A 25,254-nucleotide genomic window follows, 5' to 3' on the forward strand; every position below is an offset into this window, starting at 1 on the left:
GCCCCTTTTTTTTTTTTTGAGATGGAGTCTAGCTCTGTCATCCAGTCTGGAGTGCAGTGGCACAATCTCAACCCACTGCAACCTCTGCCTCCTGGGTTCATGTGATTCTCCTGCTTCAGCTTCCCAAGTAGCTAGGATTATAGGTGCCCACCACCACGCGGGGCTAAGTAAGACTGTCTCAAAAAAAAAAAAGGCTGGGCGCGGTGGCTCACACCTGTAATCTCAGCAATTTGGGAGGCCAAGGCGGGCGGATAACCTGAGGTCGGAAGTTCGAGACCAACCTGACCAACATGTAGAACACTGTCTCTACTAAAAATACAAAATTAGCTAGCCATGGTGGCACACGTCTGCTACTCGGGAGGCTGAGGCAGGAGAATTGCGTGAACCCAGGAGGCAGAGGTAGTGGTGAGACAAGATCATGCCACTGTACTCCAGCCTGGGCAAGAGAGTGAGACTCTATCTCAAACAAACAAACAAAAAACAACAACAACAAAAAATTTTGAGTTGTGCTTTTGTCACTTGCAACTGAAAGAGCTTTTACTCTTAGTGTATCAGTTATCTATTGCAGCATAACAAACCACTCCAAAATTCTGTGGCTTAAAACAATGATTTATTATTTCTCATGATTCTGTGGGTTGGCTGGACAGAATCATGGTCCAGACCATTCCTCTGTTGGTCTCATCTGGACTCTCTCAGGCAACTGCATGGATGGAAAATTTAAGATGGCCTCATTCACCTGTCTGGCCATTGGCTCAGGGTCTCATTTCTCATCCATGTGGTCTCTCATCCTCCAGTAGGAGAGACTGACTTCCTTAGATGGTAGACAATGTTCCGAGAGAGCGATGGTGGAAACTGTAAGGTCTCTTGAGGCCTAAACTCCAGAACTTATGCAACATCACTTCTGTTCTATTCCTTTATTCAAAGCAAGTCACAAAGTCAGTCCAGGTCAAAGGAATGAATAAATAGGCTCCACCTCATAATGGGAGCGTTGTAAAGAATGTGTGACCATATTTAATCCACCACAATGTGGTAGATAGCTAGATTATGTTAGATGGGAACATCTTTGGAATTGGTATATGTACAGGAAGCAGGGTGTGTATGCCAGGCAGGTGGGACAGGCTGTTCTGGGCATGTGCCCACTGAGGAGCCTACAGTTGGGGTGTGACTTCCATAGTGGCTCCTCTGAGCTGAGAAACCTATGACAAGGTCCATATTAGACCTCTGGTTCACAGGGGCAACTTGGAGCTGAAGACCTACCATAGCTGAGTGACTTCATGCCTCTTAGCCTCAGTTCATCCTCTGTAAAATGGGCATGCTGATCCCTGCCTCACAGATTGACTATGAGACTGAAGATGAGATGATCACCACTAATGTGCTTTGTAAATGACACAGTGTCATCTACATGTGACTGTGTATTATTATCTGAGATCTGAGGAAGAAATACTCAAGATGGGCCTGGGTAGTCACAGAGGGCAGGAAGGAGGATGCCAAGACAGGGCTTTGAAGAAGGACATTCACACTGGTGAGGGAGAAGGGCCATATTTCAAGATGGGAAGCTGTAAAATAAAATTATAAAGGCACAGAGGTAGAACAGTGACAGACGGTACCCAGGAGAGGGAGGAGAACAACTTGGTCAGAGGGTGAGCCCCTCTACCACCCTGGACTCTGGGTTTCTGGGTTCCCTGGCAGTGGGGCAGCAGCCACTGATGGTCACTCAGAACCACAGCCAAGGCTTCTATTCTTCAAGGATCATCAGCTGCTTATCCCCCCGGCAGGTCTCCAAGGCCTCCTCCAGCCACAGGGGCAACGACAGGAGGTGGCGGGCAGGTGGTCAGAGTCAGAGATAGAGTACCCTCCTCCGGAGCCACCAGGATCAGGTCAGACCCCTCCCAGTATTCCCAAGCTCCTTTCCCCACTGCAGGGTGGGGACCCCTGGCTATAGGCTTGGGTTCCAGGTGGCCTAGCTAAGCTGGGCTCCAAGCCCCTACATCCCCTGGGCAGGGATGGGGGTGACTGATGGGCTTCCAGCATGCTCCAGGCAGAGACTTGGAGTGGTTGCAGAGTAGCCTGGCTTGCAGAAGCCCCAGATGGCCACTCGTGGCTGAGGCTGACCCACCCAGGCCAGGCCTCAGACAGTCTAGACCTATGGCCACCTCTGAAGCCCTCTCTATTCTGGGGTCCTGGCTGAGGAGAGCAATAGCTTCCCCCTCAAAGGAGTCCTGGGAAGAGAGAGTCAGAGCAGGCTCAGATTTCCCCAGTCTAGCCCTGTGCAGCTCACACAGCTCATTCCTACTTGGAGATAGGAAAGGACTCGGATGGGCGTATGGGAGGAGGCAAGATATGAGATAGGGGGGCAGAGATGACAGGGCTGGAGTTGGAACCTAGCCCTCAGCCCCGTACTTACCATATTAACACCCACTGGCCACTCGGGGCTAGGTAAGTGGGGGCCTCAGTGTTAGTCCCCGGCTAAATGAGGAGACCCAGGCAGGAATCCTGGCCTAAAATATTCCACTTTACCCAATCTTCACCCATAGAGTACCCTGCCTCCCACTACAGAAAGAGATGGAGGTGACTGGGAGGCTGGGGAGGACTTTCTCACCCACCCTGGAATTCACAGACTGAAGGCCTTGGAGAGCAGCTGATGACCCTGACCTTGACCTCCGGTTTACCTCCTACTACCTTCCTTTCCTGTGTATCTCTCTTGCTGTCCTTATCCAGGCTTGGTGGTCATATCTGCTTCTCTGGCCTTCCTCCTGACCTCGACTCCAGACTGGCTCCTCTGACTTCTGCCAGAGGAGCAGTCGTTCCCTCCACTCTCTCCTCCCAGCTATGTTTGCTGTCAGTACAGATGGTCCCCAACTTAGGATGATTCAAGTTACAATTTTCTGACTTTATGATGGTGCAAAAGTGATACAGATTCAGTAGAAACTGTACTTTCCTGTACAACCATTGTGTTTTTCACTTTCAGTACAGTATTCAATATGTCACACGAGATATTCAATACTTTATTGTAAAATAGGCTTTCTGTTAGATGATTTTGTCCAACTGTAGGCTAATGTAAGCTAATGGAAGTGTTCTGAACATATTTAAGGTAGGCTAGGCTAAGTTCTGATGTTCAGTAGGTTAGGTGTATTAAGCACATTTTTTTACTTACGATATTTTCAACTTACAGTGGGTTTATTGGGACATTACTGTAAGTCAAAGAGCATCTGTATGTCTCAAACTTTGCAATCTCAGAGCTGGCAGGGGCCTGCAAACTCACCCAGTCCAACTCCTATTGCACACCTGAGGTCCGAGGTTACTTGGGTTCTTGCTAATTCATGTTCACATATCAGAATCAGAAACAGTCAGGAGGCTGAAGCAGGAGAATGGCGTAAACCAGGGAGATGGAGCTTTCAGTGAGCTGAGATCCGGCCACTGCACTCCAGCCTGGGCGACAGAGTGAGACTCCGTCTCAAAAAAAAAAAAAGAAACAGCCAGGACTAGGCTTCTGACTTCCAAATTTCTATTTTTCTCCTGTCCTTTGATCTGGGGACTGTGGCTCAGCCTCTGTCTGTCTGTCTATTCCTTAGGCCATCAGATTTCACTTGGGGTTCACTCAGTTCAGACGTCTGCAGTCAAAGCCATGGCTGAAACTGCGTCATGGCTTGGCTCTGATAAGTTGCACCAGTCCGGGGCCAACTACAGGGCTTATGAACCAAGGGCTGGGGGCCGGGAGGGAGACGGGGCTCCAGGAGATAAAGCAAATCAGATCTATGCCCCAGGTCTACTTGGGAACCATTGCTGCTCAACGTCCTTTTTCTACCCCCACTCTCTTCCCCAGCAGATCTTTTTTTTCTTTTTTTTTTTTTAGACCAAGTCTCACTCTGTCGCCCAGGCTGGAGTGCACTGGCGTGATCTCGACTCACTGCAACCTCTGCCTCCTGGGTTCAAGCCACTCTCCTGCCTCAATCTCCTGAGTAGCTGGGGTTACAGGCACACTCCACCATGCCCGGCTAGTTTTTCTATTTTTAGTTGAGATGGGTTTCACCATATTGGCCAGGCCGGTCTTGAACTCCTGACCTCAAGTGATCCACCTGCCCTTGTCTCCCACAGTGCTGGGATTATAGGTGTGAGCCACTGCAACCAGCCTCCCAGCATATCTTGTCAAGGGCAATGCTCAGAGAAAACAGCTCTTACGCACACATACACACACATACACAAACACACACACACGGAAAGACACATACACACAGGAAAAGACATAAACACACATGGAGCTCTCTGGCATATGGGTATGCACTGTTGTACTGTGGGATCATTTCCATGTGAGGCGCTTTCCTCCGAGTGCAAGGATACATCTCTTTTCTTGTGCCTTCCTAGTGCCCAGTCTGGAGCCTGGGAATAAGAGCTCCGTAAAGGTATGTGGAGAGAGTGAGCTGACCCTGGCGTGGACAGCCACAGGACCAGCCCTCCATCTCCAGTTGCCGGCATGAGGCAGGAAGCCCTGCACGGACTAGATGAGCCTGCTACACGGGGCAGGACCTGGCACTGTGGTCCTTAGTACACTCACTCTTCATCTTCTTCCTTCACCTGGGGCTCTATCACTGTGACCAGTCAATCTCAAAATGTGATCCATGAACCGACAGCATCAATATCATCCAGCAGCTTGTTAAAAATGCAAAGTCTCAGGCCCCACTGAATCAGAAACTCTGGGTGTGGGGTCCAGAAATCTGCTTTAACCGCCCTCCAGGTGATTCTAACACATGCTAAAATTAGAGAACCAGTGTCTGTGCACACAGATAACCTCATGCTGGGGCCAGGGGCTGGGAGTGGGGGTGTGAAACCCCAAAGCACATGCACCTGCATACGCCCCCTACAGGTAAGACTAGCTGTTCACGTGCTGGTGGATGCCCATACCTGAAGTCAGACACATACTCACACACATGCACATATATGAGCATCGGGGTCTCAGAAGAGTCCACATGCTGGAGCCCTGGGGTCTCAGTGGGTACCAGCAGGCACTCAGATGGAAGTGGGGAGAAGAAAGGAAGAACTGTTCTTACCAGCTGACAACCTATGCCCCACAATTCTTTTGTCCCTCATCCCTTCTGAGGTTCCCTGAGTGTTCCCTCAGAAGCCAGAGAAGCTGAGCAGTTGCCCAACTCAGACCAGACACACCCAGCTGAGTGGCCAAGGTGGTCTGTGTGCCTAAGAGTGTCTGGAGTATGTGCTAAGACCAGCAAAGTCTTTTCTCTGTGTGGGCGGGCCAGGGCCAGGGGAATGTGGGGCATCAGCAAGCAAGGCTTAGTTAGGCAAGAGCACACCATCTCCTGGGCCATGAAATGCTGCCCAGATGTAGAATTCCCCGTGGCCCCTTCCCAGGGCTGTTTCTAGTGCCCAGCCCACCTCCTGACCCCTCTCTCTCTGCTCTGGACTGTGAAGCCTCAGGCCGCTGCCCACCTGGCCCATCACCAGGTCCTGCGGCATCTCCTCCTTAGGATCTGGACATAAAATCCTGGCCTCTGTGAGCTGCAAGGGGACATGGGGAGGGGAGAGGGAGGCTCATGCTCAGATCTGGTTTCGCTGCTGCTTCCCCTGGCTGGCTGCCACAGGCTGAGCCACCAGCTGTGCTATATAAGGCCGGCGCTGGACTGCTGGAGAGGCGAAGGCTTGGACCCCCAGCTGAGGAGTCCTGCTCAAGACACGGTGAGCTCCACTCCTATTCCCCTCACCCCATCCCTGCACCCCACTGCTGGACTCAACTGCTCCTGCCCTCCCCTGACTACCCCATTCCCTTCTCCCCCACCTCTCCCCACTTTTTGCTGTCATTAATCCTTCATCTCCCACAGAGAAGACTCCCTTTCTGCTTTGGGAATCTGCTTTCCCCCATTGGCCCAAAGTCCTCTCCCTCCCCAACCTGAGGACAGGAACCCCCAAATGGTCCCACTTAGGGTTTCTTTACCTCTGGGTGCCCTGCTTTATTCCCTGCGGTCAGTCAGTCTGCTTTGTCCAAGTGTTCTGAGGAGCGTGGGATGGCGAGCCTAACCAACAGGGCATATGCTGAGGAAACGGCGGGGATACTGAGAAACTTCCGTGGGCTGCCAGATGGGAAATGGTTTTTCCACAAGGTGTCTCAGGCCACCTCAGCCTCCAGACATCCTTGGAGCAGGCTCAGGCTCAGGCTGAATGCGGTGCAGGTCAGCAGACTGCTCAACTCCCTGCTTGGAGCCCAGAGTGAGACACGCAATGTGGAGGCCTTTGGGACGTCCTGGTGACTCTGCTCCCTCATCCGAGAAACAGGTAGTGGTGGGGCTAGTGGTTTTAGAGCTAGAAGGTCTGCAGCATGGGACTGGTTTGTTCTTCCCCTGGAATATCCAAGTGTTTTCAGATATATATTTTTTTAGAGAGGAGGTCTCTTCCCTTTCCTACCATACCCTGGACTTAGGAGGTTGAAGGGAACCACTTTTGAATCCCCAGAAACGAGTCAGATTCTGGGTTGGCCGGAGCTCTAGGGAGACATAAAAATGTTCTGCTCAGCTGCGGCCTGGGCCACGCACGCCCCATGGTTCCTTGCCCTAGTCCCAGGCCTGCTTTCCTCTTCTGACCCTTGCAGTTCCTCACCCACGCTCAGCAGTTACTGGGGAGCCCTGGCCTCTCACAATGCATCCCCTCTGCTTTCCCTCAGCTGGCTCCTGGCTGTGTAACTCCCAGCCAGGCCCCAAACAAAAAGGCCAGAAATGTGTTCCAGCTGCAGCCCGTGCACATCTGGGAATGTGTTCATGGAGGTGGTATGTCCGAGGCATCTGCACCCTCCAGCCAGCCTGCCTTATGAGAGGCCACTGTAGTCGGAGCCAAGCCTTCATGGCCTTAATGTGTACCTGTCTGTGTGAGAGTGTGAACTCCATCAAAGGATGGCAAAACAAATGCCCCTCAAGCCTGGGTCTTAGAAGTGACTGACGAGTCACCAAGAGGCCCCTGGGGGTGAGCCCTGGACTCTACTCATTGGCAAGGAACCCCCTCGCCCCTGCACATCCTTGTGCCCCATCTCCATGTGGGGCCCTGGAGCCTACCCCCAGGGATGGAACCTAGTCTGCCTCATTTGAACTCAGATTCTGAGCCTCTGTACCTCGCAAGCTACCTGGTTTCACGACTCAGGCAAATGTCACTCTCATATCATTCTGTCCACCTTTCCCTCCTTGACAGGTCAAGAAGTATTTCTGCTTGAACCATAAGCTGTGATTCAGAAATATGGAACCTGACAAGCTTTGTTTCTTTACAGGTCACTGGATCTGAGAAACTTCCCAGGGGACCGCATTCCAGAGTCAGCGACTCTGTGAAGCACCCTCACCTACCTCTTGCCACGTTCCCACGGGGCTTGGGGGAAAGATGGTGGGGACCAAGGCCTGGGTGTTCTCCTTCCTGGTCCTGGAAGTCACATCTGTGTTGGGTATAGGCTAAGTATCTGCTGGCTCCCAAATCTTCCACTTGCCACAGTGAAGTCGTGTCTGGTCTGGAACTGAACTATGCATCTGCCTTAAGACACAGCAAGGCCTTAAGACCTGAGGCCACTTTATGGATTTATTCATAATTTATACCGTTTGTTTTTCTCCAAAACTTGAGATTGTTCCCATTGTTAAAACTCACAAAACAGAACTTTTATATGAGGAGAGGGATGAGCAGTCATTCAGAGGGAGGAAAAAAAGATGAGGGTTATTTTTAGCCCCAGAGTACTAAATTGAGCTCCAAGCTTCCTGGCAGCCAAAGTAACAGGGAATCACAGGGGATCAGCGAGTTCTCAGAAGTAGGTTTGGGGTTTGGTCTGTTTTTAGTTTTATGAAAATTCTTTTGGCCCAAAGCTCAATTTCATTTAGACCCTGCAGCCAAATTTCACAGACACACCAGAACCCCTTCCGGTCTCTTTACCCTCTAACTGCATCCTCTGGTGATACTGAGCTCTGGAAGGAGCTGGTAGAAAGAATTTGTCTGGTGGAATGGAAGACTTCCCAAGGCGTCTAAGCATCAGAGCTACTAGCCCTCCCCTGCACACTCTCTTCCACCTCCTCCCCTTCCTCTCCTGATTTCTAAGCACATACTCAGGTAAAGCAAAAAAAAAAAAAATTGCTCAAAACCCTGTTTTAAAGCTGTATGCCTTGCAGGATTTGTGGCCACAAATGTAGGAACAAAGGCTGTCTCAGCCTGGAACCAACCCCTGTGTGTGCCTGACTCCTACCTTGCTCTTTCCACCCTGGCAGCTGCTGCTTGTAAAGATGATTAGCATTCAACCATCTGAGGGGAAATCAGATTAGGTTGATTAAAAGAGCTCCTGTCACCCCAATTAAGCAGCATAGAGAATTCTGATTTGGCTCCTGGAGTAAGCGTTAATTGCCTGTCAAAGCTTCTGCAGTCCTCTGCTCTGCATTCTCCTTCCCATTCTGGAGACTCCAACCCAGCCTCAGGTAGGGTACAGCTGGAACTGCTTGTGGCCTGAGGACCCTGTACCCATCCTCAGGCAGTCCCTGCCAGCCTCGTGTGGAAAACTGAAGACCACTGCCCCAATTAGGCCTTAGGAGTCTCTTAGACTCCTAAGCGAGAGTAAATGGCCATCTATTGTGCCAGGCGTTGAGCTAAAAGGAGTTCCTAACACTTATTCAGCATGCATTATGTGCTAGGTGTTCTAGGTGGATTTTATGAATGAGCTTATTTAATCCCCACAATCCTCTAAGGCAGGAACTATTATTATCCTTATTTTATGATGAGAGAGCATGGGGTCAGGTGGGTTAAGTAACTTGCCCAAGGTCACACAGTTAGAAAGTGGCAGAGCCTCAGAAGCCCACGCTGTCAATCTGTATATACTTCAGAGGTTTTACGTTCTATCTCATGGAATCCTCATGCCAACTGAATCACCCTGCAAGGTGGGAATTAATATCTCCATCTTACAGATGAGGAAAACAAAGCTCCATTTTGCCAAGAAGGTTAGGTGCAGACACCAAAGCAGGAGTCCCAGGCCACTGGCTGCTCAGGAGCATCTGATAATCCATTTCTAGAACAAGAGTGAAAAGGGAGCTACTATTCATTGAGTGTGTACTACATGCCAGGTCTCTTTACATTCATTATCACCTGAATAATGCACCAGGACCCTAGGATACAGAGTTATTAATGCATTCCTATTTTATGGGGAAACAGGCTCAGAGGAGGACAGCTTTTCTGAGATTGCATAGCAGTAAGTGGCAGAGTGGGGTTTGAACCCATGCCTGATGCTCGTGTTCCATCTGCCACCTCACACTGTTTCTCTGCATCTTGAGGAATGCTGTAACTTCCAGTCCTGGCCTCTCACTTAGCTTCTCCTCCTGGCCCTCAGGGAGACAGACGATGCTTACCCAGTCAGTAAGAAGAGTCCAGCCTGGGAAGAGGAACCCCAGCATCTTTGCCAAGCCTGCCGACACCCTGGAGAGTGAGTTGTGGCTGAAGCAGGAAAGGGCTGGAGGGGCAGTCTTTACCGAGCTTCCTAAGTGGATCTCTGAAGCCAGGGTTCCATGGAAACCTACTTTTACAAGTATTTGGCCTCCATCTCTGTCCAGCAGAGGAACTTAGTATATAAGACAGCTCAGAATCAGGAAACTGCCTGATACATTTCAGGAATGCTGTGGAGCTTGCTGGGGCCAGAGCACAGGCTGGTGGGAAGGGAATGGGGAGATAAGTATGGAGAGATGGCTGGGGACAGCTCACTAGCACCCTGAATGCTTAGCTAGAGGATCTTAAAGCTGGAGGTGATGTGGCCCGAGCCACATGGAGAAAGCTCACCCTGACTGCAGGATCAGGGATGGGTGTGAATGGCATTGAGGAGGAGCCTTGATATAGAAAGTGACTGACATGGTTTGGCCAGGCTGATGAGAGCGTGAATGGAGGCCTCAGCAGTGGCAGGTGTAGAGGGGATTGGAGAGATACTGGAGAGACAAATGTGATAGGGCCTGAGGCCAGCTGGGGGTGGGTGAGAGGGAAAGGAGAACTGGAGCGCACCAGGATCATGGCTCCTCCTCAATTTGGCTATGTCTCTCAGGCCCTGGTGAGTGGACAACATGGTTCAACATCGACTACCCAGGTGGGAAGGGCGACTATGAGCGGCTGGACGCCATTCGCTTCTACTATGGGGACCGTGTATGTGCCCGTCCTCTGTGGCTAGAGGCTCGGACCACTGATTGGACACCTGCGGGCAACACTGGCCAAGTGGTCCATGGTAGTCCCCGTGAGGGTTTCTGGTGCCTCAACAGGGAACAGCGGCCTGGTCAGAACTGCTCTAATTACACCGTACGCTTCCTCTGCCCACCAGGTAAGCCAGAACGCCCCACCCCCACCCTACTTCCCACTGGCCTCTACTCAGGGAGAGGGAGAACTTGCCTCTGGCCACCAGAACTCTCAACATCACACACATGCATATGCTTGGAGTCTCTAATAATAAACAAGTATTGTCATTAGTGCCAGAACCTTCCCAATAGTGTTTTGTGTTTATGGGTACTCTCTATTCAACCTATATTATTGCGTTTGAGTGGCACCATGGTGAAGACCACAGGCTCTGAAGTGGGGCTGCTTGGGTTTGAATTCTGAGCCTGCCATGTGACGTGTCCCCTAGACAAATTTTCTGAAATTCTCTTAGCCTCAGGTTTCTCATATGTGACACCTGGGTAATATCAAGTCTTCATAGGGGTTTTTAATGAGGATTAAATGATATGAACGCGAGGCTTAACCCAGGTAAATGCTTACTGAGTGTTAGTTTCTATTCTTGTTCCTATGTGCCAGATACTTTGCTAGTTATCCACATTATTCAACCTTTACAACTGACCTTTGAGGGATCTCCATCTTGACAAGTTACATGAGGTTCAGAGAAGCTAGGTAACTTCTCACGATTCCATAGCTGATAAGGCAGAGCTGGAGTTTGAACCATGTCTGTGTTTGCAGAGCCTATGCATTTCTATCCCCTCCCACATGGATAATACAGATGTTAGGGGGAGCAGGTCTACTCCTTTCTTGGATGGGGATCCTCCCCCTTAGGGTTCCACAAGATCCCCCAGGCGCAGGAGTCAGTGGTGGTCATCTGGGGTGGGAAATCAGGCTGATCTGAGCAAGGTGTGAAGACCCCATTCTTGTACACAGGCCTCAGGCCAGAGGTGAGGAAGGTGGGCAGAAAGGGGCTTCTTGTCCAAGTCATTGCATGTTCCAGGCCCCGACTTCCCAGGGGTCCCTGACTTCCCAGGGAGTCCTTCCATAGGAGCATGCGGCTGTTTCCACACTGGTGAAGAAGAAAGATAGTGCTAGCCCTGCACATCCCAGGAGAGCATATCAAAGTCCCAGTGCTTGGCGAACAAGCACCTCTCAGAGTGACCCCTAGCCCATATGGTGCCTCTGTGAAAATGAGAGACCTCACTTCCTCAAGACTTTTGACTTCCATCTGTTGGAAAAATCATTGCAGTAAATATAAATATCAGTGACATCTACGACATAAATGGAAACCTTGTTTTTACCAGAGAAGAAACAGCCTCAGGGTCAGATTTCCTGACAGAGTCCTCTCAAGAGGGAAGTCAGACCATCTGCTGATCTCACTTTGCAGGGTCCCTGCGCCGAGACACAGAGCGCATCTGGAGCCCATGGTCTCCCTGGAGCAAGTGCTCGGCTGCCTGTGGTCAGACTGGGGTCCAGACTCGCACACGCACCTGCTTGGCAGAGACGGTGTCGCTGTGCAGTGAGGCCACTGAAGAGGGTCAGCACTGCATGGGCCAGGACTGTACAGGTACCACCTCCCTCCTGGCACTAGGCAGGGTTTGGTGGGTGAGGCTGAAGAATGAGGAAGGAGTTAGAGGGTCAGTCTGAGACTGATGGATTTTTCATTTACTTACTCACCGCATATTAATTGAGCATCTATTATGTGCCCTAATGAGAGATATACGGGATAATATAGGAACACAGGGCAGGGTCAATTATCATAGCCTGGAGGAATCCAGGAGAGCTTCCTAGAGGAGGTGTTTTGGGCTAAGTTTTTGTTGTTGTTGTTGTTTTGAGACAGAGTCTTGCTCCATTGCCCAGGCTGGAGTGCAATGGCACAATCTTGGCTTACTCCAGCCTCCACCTCCCGGGTTTAAGCGATTCTCCTATCTCAGCCTCCCTAGTAGCTGGGATTACAGGTGCGTGTCACCATGCCCACCTAATTTTTGTATTTTTTGTAGAGATGGGATTTCACCATGTTGGCCAAGCTGGTCTTAAACTCCTGACCTCAGGTGATCCACCCACCTTGACCTCCCAAAGTCCTGGGATTACAGGTGTGAGCCACCATGCCCGGCCTTGGGATAAGTTTTAAAAGATGAGTAGGAGTTAGTCATGCAGGCTGATAAGGGAGGGTAGCAAAGGCCAAGGAGGAGAGGAAGTGATCTGTGATGTGGCTGAAGGAATGCCAGAATCCATAGAATCCCTACTGATGTGGCCCCTTGTCCCACAGCCTGTGACCTGACCTGCCCAATGGGCCAGGTGAATGCTGACTGTGATGCCTGCATGTGCCAGGACTTCATGCTTCATGGGGCTGTCTCCCTCCCTGGAGGTGCCCCAGCCTCAGGGGCCACTGTCTACCTGCTAACCAAGACACCTAAGTTGCTGACCCAGACAGACAGTGATGGGAGATTCCAAATCCCTGGCTTGTGCCCTGATGGCAAAAGCATCCTGAAGATCACAAAGGTCAAGTTTGCCCCCATTGTACTCACAATGCCCAAGACAAGCCTAAAGGCAGCCACCATCAATGCAGAGTTTGTGAGGGCAGGTAACTAAATTCTCTGGGGGTAGGGCTGGTGAGAAGGTCCAGATTTTTAAATAAAGGGATTATAGTGCTAAAAGCTGGCTTCCCAGCTAACTCAGAGTAAAACCCTGAATCCTTACTATGACCTGCATGGCCCTATATTATCTGGCCCTCCATTTCTTCTCTGCTCTCCTCTCCTGTTACTTTCTCCACACCAAATCCCTCTACTCCAACTGCAATGGGCTCCTATCTGTTCCTGAAACACACAGGCACACTCCTGCCTCAGGGCCTTTATGCTTGCTGCATGTATTCTATCTAGAATGTTCTTCCTGTAGATATTGGCATGGCTCACTCCCTCAAATGTATGAAGTCTTCCCTGGCCACCTTATCTAACAGTCAATACAATATAGTGTGAGGTTTGAAGGTCACAGAGAGAAAGGCTTGAGAAGTTCAGAAATGGTGCAGAATGGCCGGAAAATTCTGCCAGGGGCAGCAGAACATGAATATTGCACTATTCAAAATGGTCAGTTCTGTCCCAATGGTAGTGCTTAGGAATCTTGGCTGACACAAGGTCCCCTTGTTTCTCCACTGACCCACCCAGATGCTACTTGACAGGCCATGGGAGAGGTTACAGGATAGGGTGTGTGGAAGGAGACTCCACTGTGAACCAATTCCCTTAGGACCAATGGAGATGGGCTGTGGGTAGGGGTGAAGCCATACAATTTTCACACCACCAAAGACCCTGAGGGAGCAAGGCTCAGTAGAACCTGTCACACACACACAAACCCAAAATGCTATTTCTCATCTTCTATCCCAGAGATTCCATACATGGTGATGAACCCTGAGACAAAAGCACGGAGAGCTGGGCAGAGTGTGTCCCTGTGCTGTAAGGCCACAGGGAAGCCCAGTCCGGACAAGTATTTTTGGTGCGTATTCTGCTAGCTACCCTGCCCAATTCTCCTCTTGGAAACCAGAGCTTCTTGCATTGGGTCTGGACTTATTAATAAGAACAATAACCAACAGAATAAAGTTACAAGTAAGGCAGTGGTACAGAGCCCGGATGTTGGGACTTACAAATGGGAGCCATGGGGTTGGGAGCCAGACAACCAGCAAGCTCTCTCATTGTACCCTCAAAGCTAGGAGAACCCTTTGGCTGGGCACAGAGGCTCATGCCTGTAATCCCAGCACTTTGGGAGGCTGTGGCAGGTGGATTGCTTGAGCCCAGGAGCTCGAGATCAGCCTGGACAACATAGTAAAGCCCTGTCTCTATAAAAAATTTTAAAAATTAGCCAGGTGTGCAGGCTTGTGTTTCTAGCACCAGCTACTCAGGAGGATGAGGTAGGAGGATCACTTGAGTCCAGGAGACAGAGGTTTCAGTGAGCTGTGATCATGCCACTGCTCTCCAGCCTGGAGACAGGGCAAGACTCCATGTTAAAAAAAAAAAAAAAAGCCGGGCGCGGGGGCTCAAGCCTGTAATCCCAGCACTTTGGGAGGCCGAGACGGGCGGATCACGAGGTCAGGAGATCGAGTCCATCCTGGCTAACACGGTGAAACCCCGTCTCTACTAAAAAATACAAAAAACTAGCCGGGCGATGTGGTGGGCGCCTGTAGTCCCAGCTACGTGGGAGGCTGAGGCAGAAGAATGGCGTGAACCCAGGAGGCGGAGCTTGCAGTGAGCTGAGATCCGGCCACTGCACTCCAGCCTGGGCGGCAGAGCAAGACTCCGTCTCAAAAAAAAAAAAAAAAAAAAAAAAAAAAAAAAAGCAAACAAGGGCAGAATCCCTTATGGCTGTGAGTCCTTTATCCTTCACAAACATTTTATAGTCACTCTCTTATTTGACCCATCCAACAATCCTGTGAAGTCAGCTGGAAGTCATTGCTGACATTTTATAGACCAGAAAGCTGAAGCACAGATTGGTGAGATGGGGCGGGGGAGGTTGTCCAAGCATCCCCAGCCAGGTGTGTGGTAGGGCTGGGGCTTAGAACCAAGCTCCTTGTTTCCCAGGCCAATTAGTGCTCTTGGATGAGCCAAGTCAAAGGTGATATTGACATTAGTGGGAACCCATTCACCATCTGTCTCCTTGGCTGCCTGCTCCTGGCACTTTTCCAGGAATACCTGCCCTCCCACTGCCCATTCAGGTTCCACCTCTCCATCCCTTGCAGGTATCATAATGACACATTGCTGGATCCTTCCCACTACAAGCATGAGAGCAAGCTGGTGCTGAGGAACCTTCAGCAGGACCAGGCGGGGGAGTACTTTTGCAAGGCCCAGAGTGACGCTGGAGCTGTGAAGTCCAAGGTTGCCCAGCTGATTGTCATAGGTAAGCCTGTCTGGGTCCCTGGGGGCCCTGGGTCTGCAACAGGGCTGGCTGAGCACCCCGGTGCACATAACTATGCAGTAAAAGCTAAGGCTTTTTCTTTTTTCTTTTCTTTTTTTTTTTTTTTTTTGAGATGGAGTCTTGCTCTGTCACCCAGGCTGGAGTGCAGTGGCACCATCTCAGCTCACTGCAACCTCCACCTCCTGGGTTCAAGTGATTCTCCTGCCTCAGCCTCCTGAATAGCTAGGATTACAGGCGTGTACCACCACGCCTGGCTAATTTTTGTATTTTTAGTAGAGACGGTGTTTCGCCATGTTGGCCAGGCTGGTCTCAAACTCCTGACCTCCAGTGATCCACCTGTTTCAGCCTCCCGAAGTGCTGGGATTACATGTGTGAACCACCATGCCTGGCCAAGCTTAGGCTTTTCCGTACTGTGCACAGTGCCAGGACCTCTAGGACACAACGATGGTACAGATCTGAATCCTACCACCATGGAGCCATCATTTGAGGAGGAGTGAAGACATGTAAATAAGAGACAAACAAGATAGAAAAATGTAGCTAAGGCCGGGTGCAGTGGCTCACACCTGTAATCCCAGCACTTTGGGAGGCCAAAGTGGATGGATCACCTGAGGTTAGGAGTTCGAGACCAGCCTGGACAACATGGTGAAACGCTGTGTCTACCAAAAATACAAAAATTAGCCAGGCGTGGTGGCATGCACCTGTAATCCCAGCTACTCAGGAGGCTGAGGTAGTAGAATAGCTTGAACCCAGGAGGGAGAAGTTGCAGTGAGCCGACTTCATGCCACTGTACTCCAGCCTGGGAAACAGAGCAAGACTCTGTCTCCAAAAAAAGAAGAAGAAAAGAAACATGCAGCTAAAATAGGAGATAAGGGGCTGTGGACTCTAATAGATGGTAGATACCTCCCAGGTGGGAGTGACCATGGATGGCTACTTGAGGGAACAGCTTTCCAGCTGGGGCTTAAATAATGGTTCTTAGCTTTGGCTGCCCATTGGTATGACCTGATTGGGTTTTTAAAAATACTGATGCCGGCCGGGCGCGGTGGCTCAAGCCTGTAATCCCAGCACTTTGGGAGGCCGAGATGGGCGGATCACGAGGTCAGGAGATCGAGACCATCCTGGCTAATACGGTGAAACCCTGTCTCTACTTAAAATACAAAAAACTAGCCGGGCGACGAGGCAGGCGCCTGTAGTCCCAGCTACTCGGGAGGCTGAGACAGGAGAATGGCGGGAACCCGGGAGGCGGAGCTTGCAGTGAGCTGACATCCGGCCACTGCACTCCAGCCTGGGCGATAGAGCCAGACTCCGTCTCAAAAAAAAAAAAAAAAAAAAAAAAAAAAATACTGATGCCTCAGTCTTACCTCCAGAGCGTCTGACTTAACTGGTCTGAGATGTGGCCTGGGCATGCATAGTTTAAAACCTCCCCATGTGATTCCAATTTTCAACCAAGGTTAGAACCCCGGTCTTAAAGAATGGGCAGGGATTGTGTATGTGGAGGTGAGGATGTTACAGATTGAGGGGCCCACATGGGTAAAGATATAGAAGCGGGAACTGAGGAGGCTTTACAAGAAAGGGTGATCTAGAGCTGGCTTCAAGAAGAGAACTGGATGGGGAGAGGTTAGAGGCCAAAGACAAATAAGGGGCCTGTCTTTGGAAAATGAGTAGGAAGGAAGATAGCTTAGTAATTGGCCTAAACGAAACAAAAGGCAGAGAAGGACAGAATGTATTGGAAGGATCCTGGACTACTTCAGACTCAAAAAGTTGAGCAACAGGCTGGGTGCGGTGGCTCATGCCTGTAATCCTGGCACTTTGGGAGGCCAAGGAGGGCAGATCATGAGGTCAGGAGATCGAGACCATCCTGGCTAACACGGTGAAACCCCGTCTCTACTAAATATACAAAAAATTAGCTGGGCGAGGTGGCGGGCGCCTGTAGTCCCAGCTACTTGGGAGGCTGAGCCAGGAGAATGGCGTGAACCTGGGAGGCAGAGCTTGCAGTGAGCCGAGATCGTGCCACTACACTCCAGCCTGGGCGACAGAGCAATACTCTGTCTCAAAAAAACAAAACAACAACAACAACAACAAAAAAAAATGTTGAGCAACAGACCTCAGGGCAGACAAGACACAGGGTACTCTGGATGTTGGCAGAGATGTGGAGCCCTCAGCAGTGGTCCCAACCCATCACACCAAGGCTCCCTGTTTGCTACAGTAATTCTTAATACTACTTTATTATTCTGAAGTTAAATTTATAGATAACTACATATAATTTCCAAACATATATGTGCATGGTCCTAACTGTAAAACAAAGGATAAGTTTTTAAAATTTTAATACAAAACAGTGTGTATTCCCATATCTAAATGCTTTGGCACATTGACATGAGAAGACAAATCAAGAAGTTAGCCACTTGCACTTAAATCCAAGGTCACCACAAATACAACCGCTACAAATGCTGATGGGTACAGAGGTATCAGTCCTTAGGTAATGGTGTTGTAGAAACTTAATTTTCCTGAGATGAGGAACAATCCTTGGTATTGTTCTGAGCTAAACAAAGTACAATCTTAGCTCAATTTATATGGTAGTTGCATTCTTGAAAAATTCAGTATATGGTTAAAGCCATGTAAAAGATTCTAGGCTCTGACCTTTTGTTTTAGACAGGGTCTTGTTCTGTCGCCCAGGCTGGAGGGTAGTGGCACTCTCACAGCTAACTGCAGCGTTGACCTCCCAGGCTCAAGCAATCCTCCCACCTCAGCCTCCCGAGTAGCTGGGACTACAGGCGTGTGCCACCACATCCAGCTGGTTTTTGTATTTTTTGTGGAGACAGGGTTTCATCACATTGCCCTGGCTGGTCTCGAACTCCTGGACTCAAGCAATCCACCCACCTTGGCCTTCCAAAGTGTTGGGATAACAGCTGTGAACCACTGCATCAGTTCAAAGCTTTGATCACTTTAAACAGGTTTTCTACCTACATGAGTGTCTGGTGGAATATATTAAAGTCGTTCAGAACACAGAAAGATTCTTTTTTTTTCTTTTTTGAGGCGGAGTCTCGCTCTGCCGCCCAGGCTGGAGTGCAATGGCCGGGTCTCAGCTCACTGCAAGCTCCGCCTCCTGGGTTCATGCCATTCTCCTGCCTCAGCCTCCCGAGTAGCTGGGACTACAGGCGCCCGCCACCTCGCCCGGCTAGTTTTTTGTATTTTTTAGTAGAGACAGGGTTTCACCGTGTTAGCCAGGATGGTCTCGATCTCCTGACCTTGTGATCCGCCCATCTCGGCCTCCCAAAGTGCTGGGATTACAGGCTTGAGCCACTGCACCCGGCCTACAGAAAGATTCTTTATGCAGAATAGTACCATGCATTGCAGGACATAGAACCTCAATGGCCCCTACCCACAATATGCCAGTAACATCCCCAATTTTGGTGATAACCCAAAACACCTTCATAAATTTTCAAGACCCCTCCATTGAGACAAACTGCCACTATAGTGGTCTCATCAACCAACTCTGTTTCCCCACATATAAAATGGGATCAGTAATAGCTGTTCCATCTCCCTCCAGAGAGTTCTGTGAGAATGAGAGTCATGGATACACAAGTCCTTTGAAAACCACAGAACACTGTAGAGAGGTGAGGTTGAGGTACTCTTTGTGTAGGATGTAAACTTACATCTTAATTTCCATACCATTTCCCTCCACAGCACCTGATGAGACTCCTTGCAACCCAGTTCCTGAGAGCTATCTTATCCGGCTGCCCCATGATTGCTTTCAGAATGCCACCAACTCCTTCTACTATGACGTGGGACGCTGCCCTGTCAAGACTTGTGCAGGGCAGCAGGATAATGGGATCAGGTGCCGTGATGCTGTGCAGAACTGCTGTGGCATCTCCAAAACAGAGGAGAGGGAGATCCAGTGCAGTGGCTACACGCTACCCACCAAGGTGGCCAAGGAGTGCAGCTGCCAGCGGTGTACAGAAACTCGGAGCATCGTGCGGGGCCGTGTCAGTGCTGCTGACAATGGGGAGCCCATGCGCTTTGGCCATGTGTACATGGGGAACAGCCGTGTAAGCATGACTGGCTACAAGGGTACTTTCACCCTCCATGTCCCCCAGGACACTGAGAGGCTGGTGCTCACATTTGTGGACAGGCTGCAGAAGTTCGTCAACACCACCAAAGTGCTACCTTTCAACAAGAAGGGGAGTGCCGTGTTCCATGAAATCAAGATGCTTCGTCAAAAAGAGCCCATCACTTTGGAAGCCATGGAGACCAACATCATTCCTCTGGGGGAAATGGTTGGTGAAGACCCCATGGCTGAACTGGAGATTCCATCCAAGAGTTTCTACAGGCAGAATGGGGAGCCCTACACAGGAAAAGTGAAGGCCAGTGTGACCTTCCTGGATCCCCGGAATATTTCCACAGCCACAGCTGCCCAGAGTGACCTGAACTTCATCAATGACGAAGGAGACACTTTCCCCCTTCGGACGTATGGCATGTTCTCTGTGGACTTCAGAGATGAGGTCACCTCAGAGCCACTTAATGCTGGCAAAGTGAAGGTCCACCTCGACTCGACCCAGGTCAAGATGCCAGAGCACATATCCACAGTGAAACTCTGGTCACTCAATCCAGACACAGGGCTGTGGGAGGAGGAAGGTGATTTCAAATTTGAAAATCAAAGGAGGAACAAAAGGGAAGACAGAACCTTCCTGGTGGGCAACATGGAGATCCGTGAGAGAAGGCTCTTTAACCTGGATGTTCCTGAAAGCAGGCGGTGTTTTGTTAAGGTGAGGGCCTACCGGAGTGAGAGGTTCTTGCCTAGTGAGCAGATCCAGGGGGTTGTGATCTCCGTGATTAACCTGGAGCCTAGAACTGGCTTCTCGTCCAACCCTAGGGCCTGGGGCCGCTTTGACAGTGTCATCACAGGCCCCAATGGGGCCTGTGTGCCTGCCTTCTGTGATGACCAGTCCCCTGATGCCTATTCTGCCTATGTCTTGGCAAGCCTGGCTGGGGAGGAACTTCAAGCAGTGGAGTCTTTTCCTAAATTCAACCCAAATGCAATTGGCGTCCCTCAGCCCTATCTCAACAAGCTCAAGTACCGTCGGACGGACCATGAGGATCCACGGGTTAAAAAGACAGCTTTCCAGATTAGCATGGCCAAGCCAAGGCCCAACTCAGCTGAGGAGAGCAACGGGCCTATCTATGCCTTTGAGAACCTCCGGGCATGTGAAGAGGCACCGCCTAGTGCAGCCCACTTCCGGTTCTACCAGATTGAGGGGGATCGATATGACTACAATACAGTCCCCTTCAATGAAGATGATCCTATGAGCTGGACTGAAGACTATCTGGCATGGTGGCCAAAGCCGATGGAATTCAGGGCCTGCTATATCAAGGTGAAGATTGTGGGGCCACTGGAAGTGAATGTGCGATCCCGCAACATGGGGGGCACTCATCGGCGGACAGTGGGGAAGCTGTATGGAATCCGAGATGTGAGGAGCACACGGGACAGGGACCAGCCCAATGTCTCAGCTGCCTGTCTGGAGTTCAAGTGCAGTGGGATGCTCTATGACCAGGACCGTGTGGATCGCACCCTGGTGAAGGTCATTCCCCAGGGCAGCTGCCGTCGAGCCAGTGTGAACCCCATGCTGCATGAGTACCTGGTCAACCACTTACCACTAGCAGTCAACAACGACACCAGTGAGTACACCATGCTGGCACCCTTGGACCCACTAGGCCACAACTATGGCATCTACACTGTCACTGACCAGGACCCTCGAACAGCCAAGGAGATTGCGCTTGGCCGGTGCTTTGATGGCACATCCGATGGCTCCTCCAGAATCATGAAGAGCAATGTGGGAGTAGCCCTCACCTTCAACTGTGTAGAGAGGCAGGTAGGCCGCCAGAGTGCCTTCCAATATCTCCAAAGCACCCCAGCCCGGTCCCCTGCTGCAGGCACTGTCCAAGGAAGAGTGCCCTCAAGGAGGCAGCAGCGAGCGAGCAGGAGTGGCCAGCGCCAGCGTGGAGCGGTGGCCTCTCTGAGATTTCCTAGAGTTGCTCAACAGCCCCTGATCAACTAAGTTTTGTGGTACTTCACCCTCTTCTCTCCTCATTTCATGTGACAGCCATTGGGAGACTGATGCACAAACTGTCACTTGGTTAATTTAAGCACATCTGTTTTGGTGCAATTTGCTTGTTTGTTTCTTCATGCCTTTACTTACTTTGTCCCATGATACTGATTGGCATGTGGCCCCCAAAATGGCACAATAAAGCCCCTTTGTGAAACTGTTCTTTAAAAGAAACACAAGAAATTGGCCACTGGTAAAACTCTGCAGCTTCAACTGTTCTTCATTTAATGCCATTAATGCAAATATACTTCCTCTTCTTTTTGCATGGTTTTGCCCACCTCTGCAATAGTGATAATCTGATGCTGAAGATCAAATAACCAATAAAAAGCGTATTTCTTGGCCTTGCTCCACAGGACACAAGCAAGCCTTCATCATAGTTCATACATATAAATGGTGGTGAAATAAAGAAATAAAATGCAATATTTTTACTTGAAATGTAAATAACTTATTTATTTCTTTGCTAAATTTGGAATTCTAGTGCACATTCAAAGTTAAGCTATTAAATATAGGGTAATCATAATTCCTCTACTAAGTCTGGAAAGAACATCTCCTGGTATCCACAATTACACCAGGTTGCTAATTGTATTTGTACATTTCCCTTTGCATTTGCTTTTGTTCTTGCTAGAAACCCAGTGTAGCCCAGGGCAGATGTCAATAAATGCATATTCTGTATTTTGATTCTGAGGCCACTGTCCTGTCTTTTAACTATTAAAGTGAGCCAGCTGCTCAGAGGGGTACAGGGGACGCTGGAAAGCAGTCACAGGTGGTGTAGGTCCTGGCCCCCTAAGTTACAAGGCAGGGCAACATAGGCACACACTCCAGCAGTCAAGTTTGTTCTCATGGATCACATTTTCCGTTTGCAGAAAAGAGCAGATTCCTGGCGTTGTGAGCATGTTCTGGGCTCCTGAGCAAAACTAAAAATATGTCCTGATTTTTTTTCTTTCCTTCTTTCCAATACTTTGGAGCTTATACAATGGCTTGGCCCAGGGTCTGACAAGCTGGCCAAGTGGTCCTTTGGCTCCCCCAAAAGCCTGTTGCCTTCTCCAGCTGGGCTGGCCGGCCTCACTCAGAAATGATGGGCTTTTTCTTTTTTCTTTACGCTCTTCTAAAGATGTTCAGCTTTTCCAGACACCAGATCTCTGTTGTGTGTTACAGACCCTGTCCCTGGAGCAAAACAACTGGTCCAAATGGGCAGAGTTTTGGTTTTGGAAAAGGTATTTGGTTTACAATAGTAAATCAGAGGCCCGCACGTGGTGCCAGAGCAATCTCAGTGGCATTACAGTCAGGGTAGCGGGGTGTGGGGTTGGCTAGGATGCACTCACTGCCCCTATCCCAACCCCTCTAGAATCTGTCAGGCTAGAGGCCAAAGGGTTTGGGAGAAGACAGGGCACTGTTTACAATCAGGACAAAAAGCTTTCCCTGATGCCCCAGTCAGCCTAGTGCAGCGCCTTTACCTATCTCTGGCCTGGGCTGGATTTGTACTCTTGGATCAAACCGAGCTCCTGGGAATTCAGTTTGTAATCAATTAGAAATTTCTCTAGCTGAGCACATCCCAATAACCACAGAAAAAGCAGGCATCTGCAGGAGTGAGGACTAGTGGCCTTGTGATTGCAACTTGACCCACTTCCAGACTCCACATCTGTCCCACTGCTCCCAGGAAGCAGCTCTCACTGACTGCTTGGGGAGGCTTGACTGCCCCTGTTGAGGGGTCAGTGTACAGCTATCTGCAGCACCGTTGCCTCAGCCCACTTCAGGAGCCAGAGTGCATGCTGCTTCAACCTGACCACCAGTTCCTTTCAAACTCACAGGGAGGAGGTGCTGGGGAAGGTGGGCTGACTGGTTCCCCACTCTAGGGCACTTTCCTTGCTGTTCTCAATTGATGGCCTAAATAAATGGACTCCAGCACACAGCATCTGATGCCTGACTCCTTCACTCGCCAAACATTTATTGAGTGCCAAACCACGTATGCAAGTAGACAAGCTTTTATGAGATAGTACTAAATATACTACATGTCGCGGCATCAGACTTTGAGGAAGTGGTGGTCAGAGAAGTCTTCTTAGAAAAGGTGACATCTAATTTGAGGTCTGAATGATAGCTAGGAGCTGGCCTGATGATGGTGTGGCTGTCAGGAACAAGAGGCACAAGCAGAAACAGATGTGGGGTTGGCAGGTAGATACCTCTCTTTCAGACAAGGAAACTTTTTTTTTTTTTTTGAGACGCAGTTTTGCTCTTTCGCCTAGGCTGGAGTGAAGTGGTAAGATCTCGTCTCACTGCAAACTCCACCCCCAGGATTCAAGCGATTCTCCTGCCTCTGCCTCCCGAGTAACTGGGATTACAGGTGCCTACCACCATGCCCAGCTAATTTTTGTACTTTTAGTAGAGACGGGGTTTCACCATGTTGGCCAGGCTGGTCTTAAACCCCTGGTCTCGGGTGATCCACCCATCTCGGCCTCCCAAAGTGCTGGGATTACAGGTGTGAACCACTGCGTCCGGGCTAGCAAACATTCTTGAGTTGAACTCATGATACTTAATTCCTAAGAGTCTTGCCTCCAAAATCAAATGTGCTCCTTGCTAGCTGCGTAAATTTCCCCTGGACCTCAATTTACTCACCTATAAATGAAGGATTTCTAAAGCCTTTTTCATGATTTTCAGTGAGGCTAATAGCACCATTCCCAGGATGCTTTCAGTTCATTAAACCACTGCTGATTCATCGGTTTTTCCCCTGTGGAGACTGCACACTGGATGGACAAAATGTTCATCTCAGAAAAGCCCTAGCATTTCAGTAGAAGCCTACTGAAAACCCAGTTACTGAATGCGAATTCTATGAAGGTGGGTACCGTATGGCAAGGAGGAGGGGAACGGGCAGGTAGATGGGCAGATCAGGTTGTTTCTGCTTACAAACAAGGGAGTTTTCAAACAAAGTTCTCTCAAGTTCAAAGAGTTCTAGCAGCTGGGGGGATAAGAGAAAAATGTCACCAAGATGATGGGACAAGAACAGAGTCTGGAAGGATTGAGAGGATTTACGCAAAATTAGAGGTAGTGCAGGGAGGGTGGGGTTTCAGGTAGAGGTGTTGGCTAGAGCCAAAGAATAGAGGTGGGACTGTGCACTGGCAGTCTTTTGATTACAAGTAACAGGGGTGCCAGGTAACCTCCAGAAGGACTGGAACCAAGAACTGCAGAGCCATCAGAATCCAGGTAATCACTCTCTCTGGTTTCCATTCTCTTATCTTTTCTCATGCTCAGTGGCTTTTGCTCTCTCATTTTCTAATTCAATCTTGGGTTACATGCTCTGTTTTTCAAACTGTCTCTGAATTTTTTTTTTTTTTTTTTTTTTTTTTTTTGAGACAGAGTTGTGCTCTTCTTGCCCAGGCTGGAGTGCAATGGCGCGATCTCGGCTCACTGCAACCTCCGCCCCTTGGGTTCAAGCAATTCACCCGCCTCAGCCTCCTGAGTAGCTGGGATTAAAGGCGCCCGCCACCATGGGAGGCTAATTTTTTTGTTTTGTTTTGTGTGTGTGTGTGTGTGTGTGTGTGTGTGTGTGTGTGTTTGAGACAGAGTCTCGTTCTGTCGCCCAGGCTGGAGTGCCCGTGGTCGGATCTCAGCTCACTGCAAGCTCCGCCTCCCGGGTTTACGCCATTCTCCTGCCTCAGCCTCCCGAGTAGCTGGGACTACAGGCACCCGCCACCTCGCCCGGCTAGTTTTTTGTATTTTTTAGTAGAGACGGGGTTTCACTGTGTTAGCCAGGATGGTCTCGATCTCCTGACCTCGTGATCCGCCCGTCTCGGCCTCCCAAAGTGCTGGGATTACAGGCTTGAGCCACCGCGCCTGGCCTGTTTTTTGTGTTTTTGAGACAGAGTCTCGCTCTGTTGCCCAGGCTGGAGTGCAGTGGTGCCATCTCAGCTCACTGCAAGCTCCGCCTCCTGAATTCACCAATTCTCCTGCCTCAGCCTCCCAAGTAGCTGGGATTACAGGCAGGTGCCACCACGCCCAGCTAATTTTTTGTATTTTTAGTAGAGACGGGGTTTCACCGTGTTAGCCAGGATGGTCTTGATCTCCTGAT

General features: G+C 50.0%; 1 protein-coding gene and 1 long non-coding RNA gene across 4 annotated transcripts in view; one reads left to right on the plus strand and one right to left on the minus strand.

The window, feature by feature from the left end:
• Positions 1–4,118: 4,118 nt before the first annotated feature.
• CILP (cartilage intermediate layer protein) lies at positions 4,119–21,878 on the plus strand. 3 transcript variants are annotated; one of them, XM_017851173.1, is made up of 9 exons: positions 4,119–5,688; positions 7,262–7,429; positions 9,341–9,433; positions 10,040–10,309; positions 11,585–11,764; positions 12,467–12,781; positions 13,575–13,683; positions 14,921–15,078; positions 18,778–21,878. In XM_017851173.1, exons 2-9 carry the CDS (start codon positions 7,369–7,371, stop codon positions 21,144–21,146), a joined length of 3,555 nt encoding a protein of 1,184 aa, XP_017706662.1. In that variant the 5' UTR covers positions 4,119–5,688; positions 7,262–7,368; the 3' UTR covers positions 21,147–21,878. The 3 variants fall into 3 exon arrangements, with proteins under 3 accessions (XP_017706662.1, XP_017706663.1, XP_017706664.1); XM_017851174.1 differs by lacking the exon at positions 12,467–12,781 and having other exon boundaries at positions 4,120–5,688; XM_017851175.1 differs by lacking the exons at positions 11,585–11,764; positions 12,467–12,781 and having other exon boundaries at positions 4,121–5,688.
• A 46-nt stretch (positions 21,879–21,924) lies between these two features.
• Positions 21,925–25,254, minus strand: part of LOC108514744 (uncharacterized) — a 21,945-nt gene continuing 18,615 nt past the window's right edge. Inside the window, exons 4-5 of the long non-coding RNA XR_001881317.1 lie at positions 23,805–23,932; positions 21,925–23,316 (exon numbers count right to left, since the gene is read on the minus strand). This is a non-coding gene — a long non-coding RNA (uncharacterized LOC108514744). The remainder of the gene's footprint in view (positions 23,317–23,804; positions 23,933–25,254) is intronic.

This window comes from Rhinopithecus bieti, unplaced genomic scaffold (assembly GCF_001698545.2).
Source record: "Rhinopithecus bieti isolate Rb0 unplaced genomic scaffold, ASM169854v2 scaffold_31548, whole genome shotgun sequence".
NCBI lineage: Eukaryota > Metazoa > Chordata > Mammalia > Primates > Cercopithecidae > Rhinopithecus > Rhinopithecus bieti.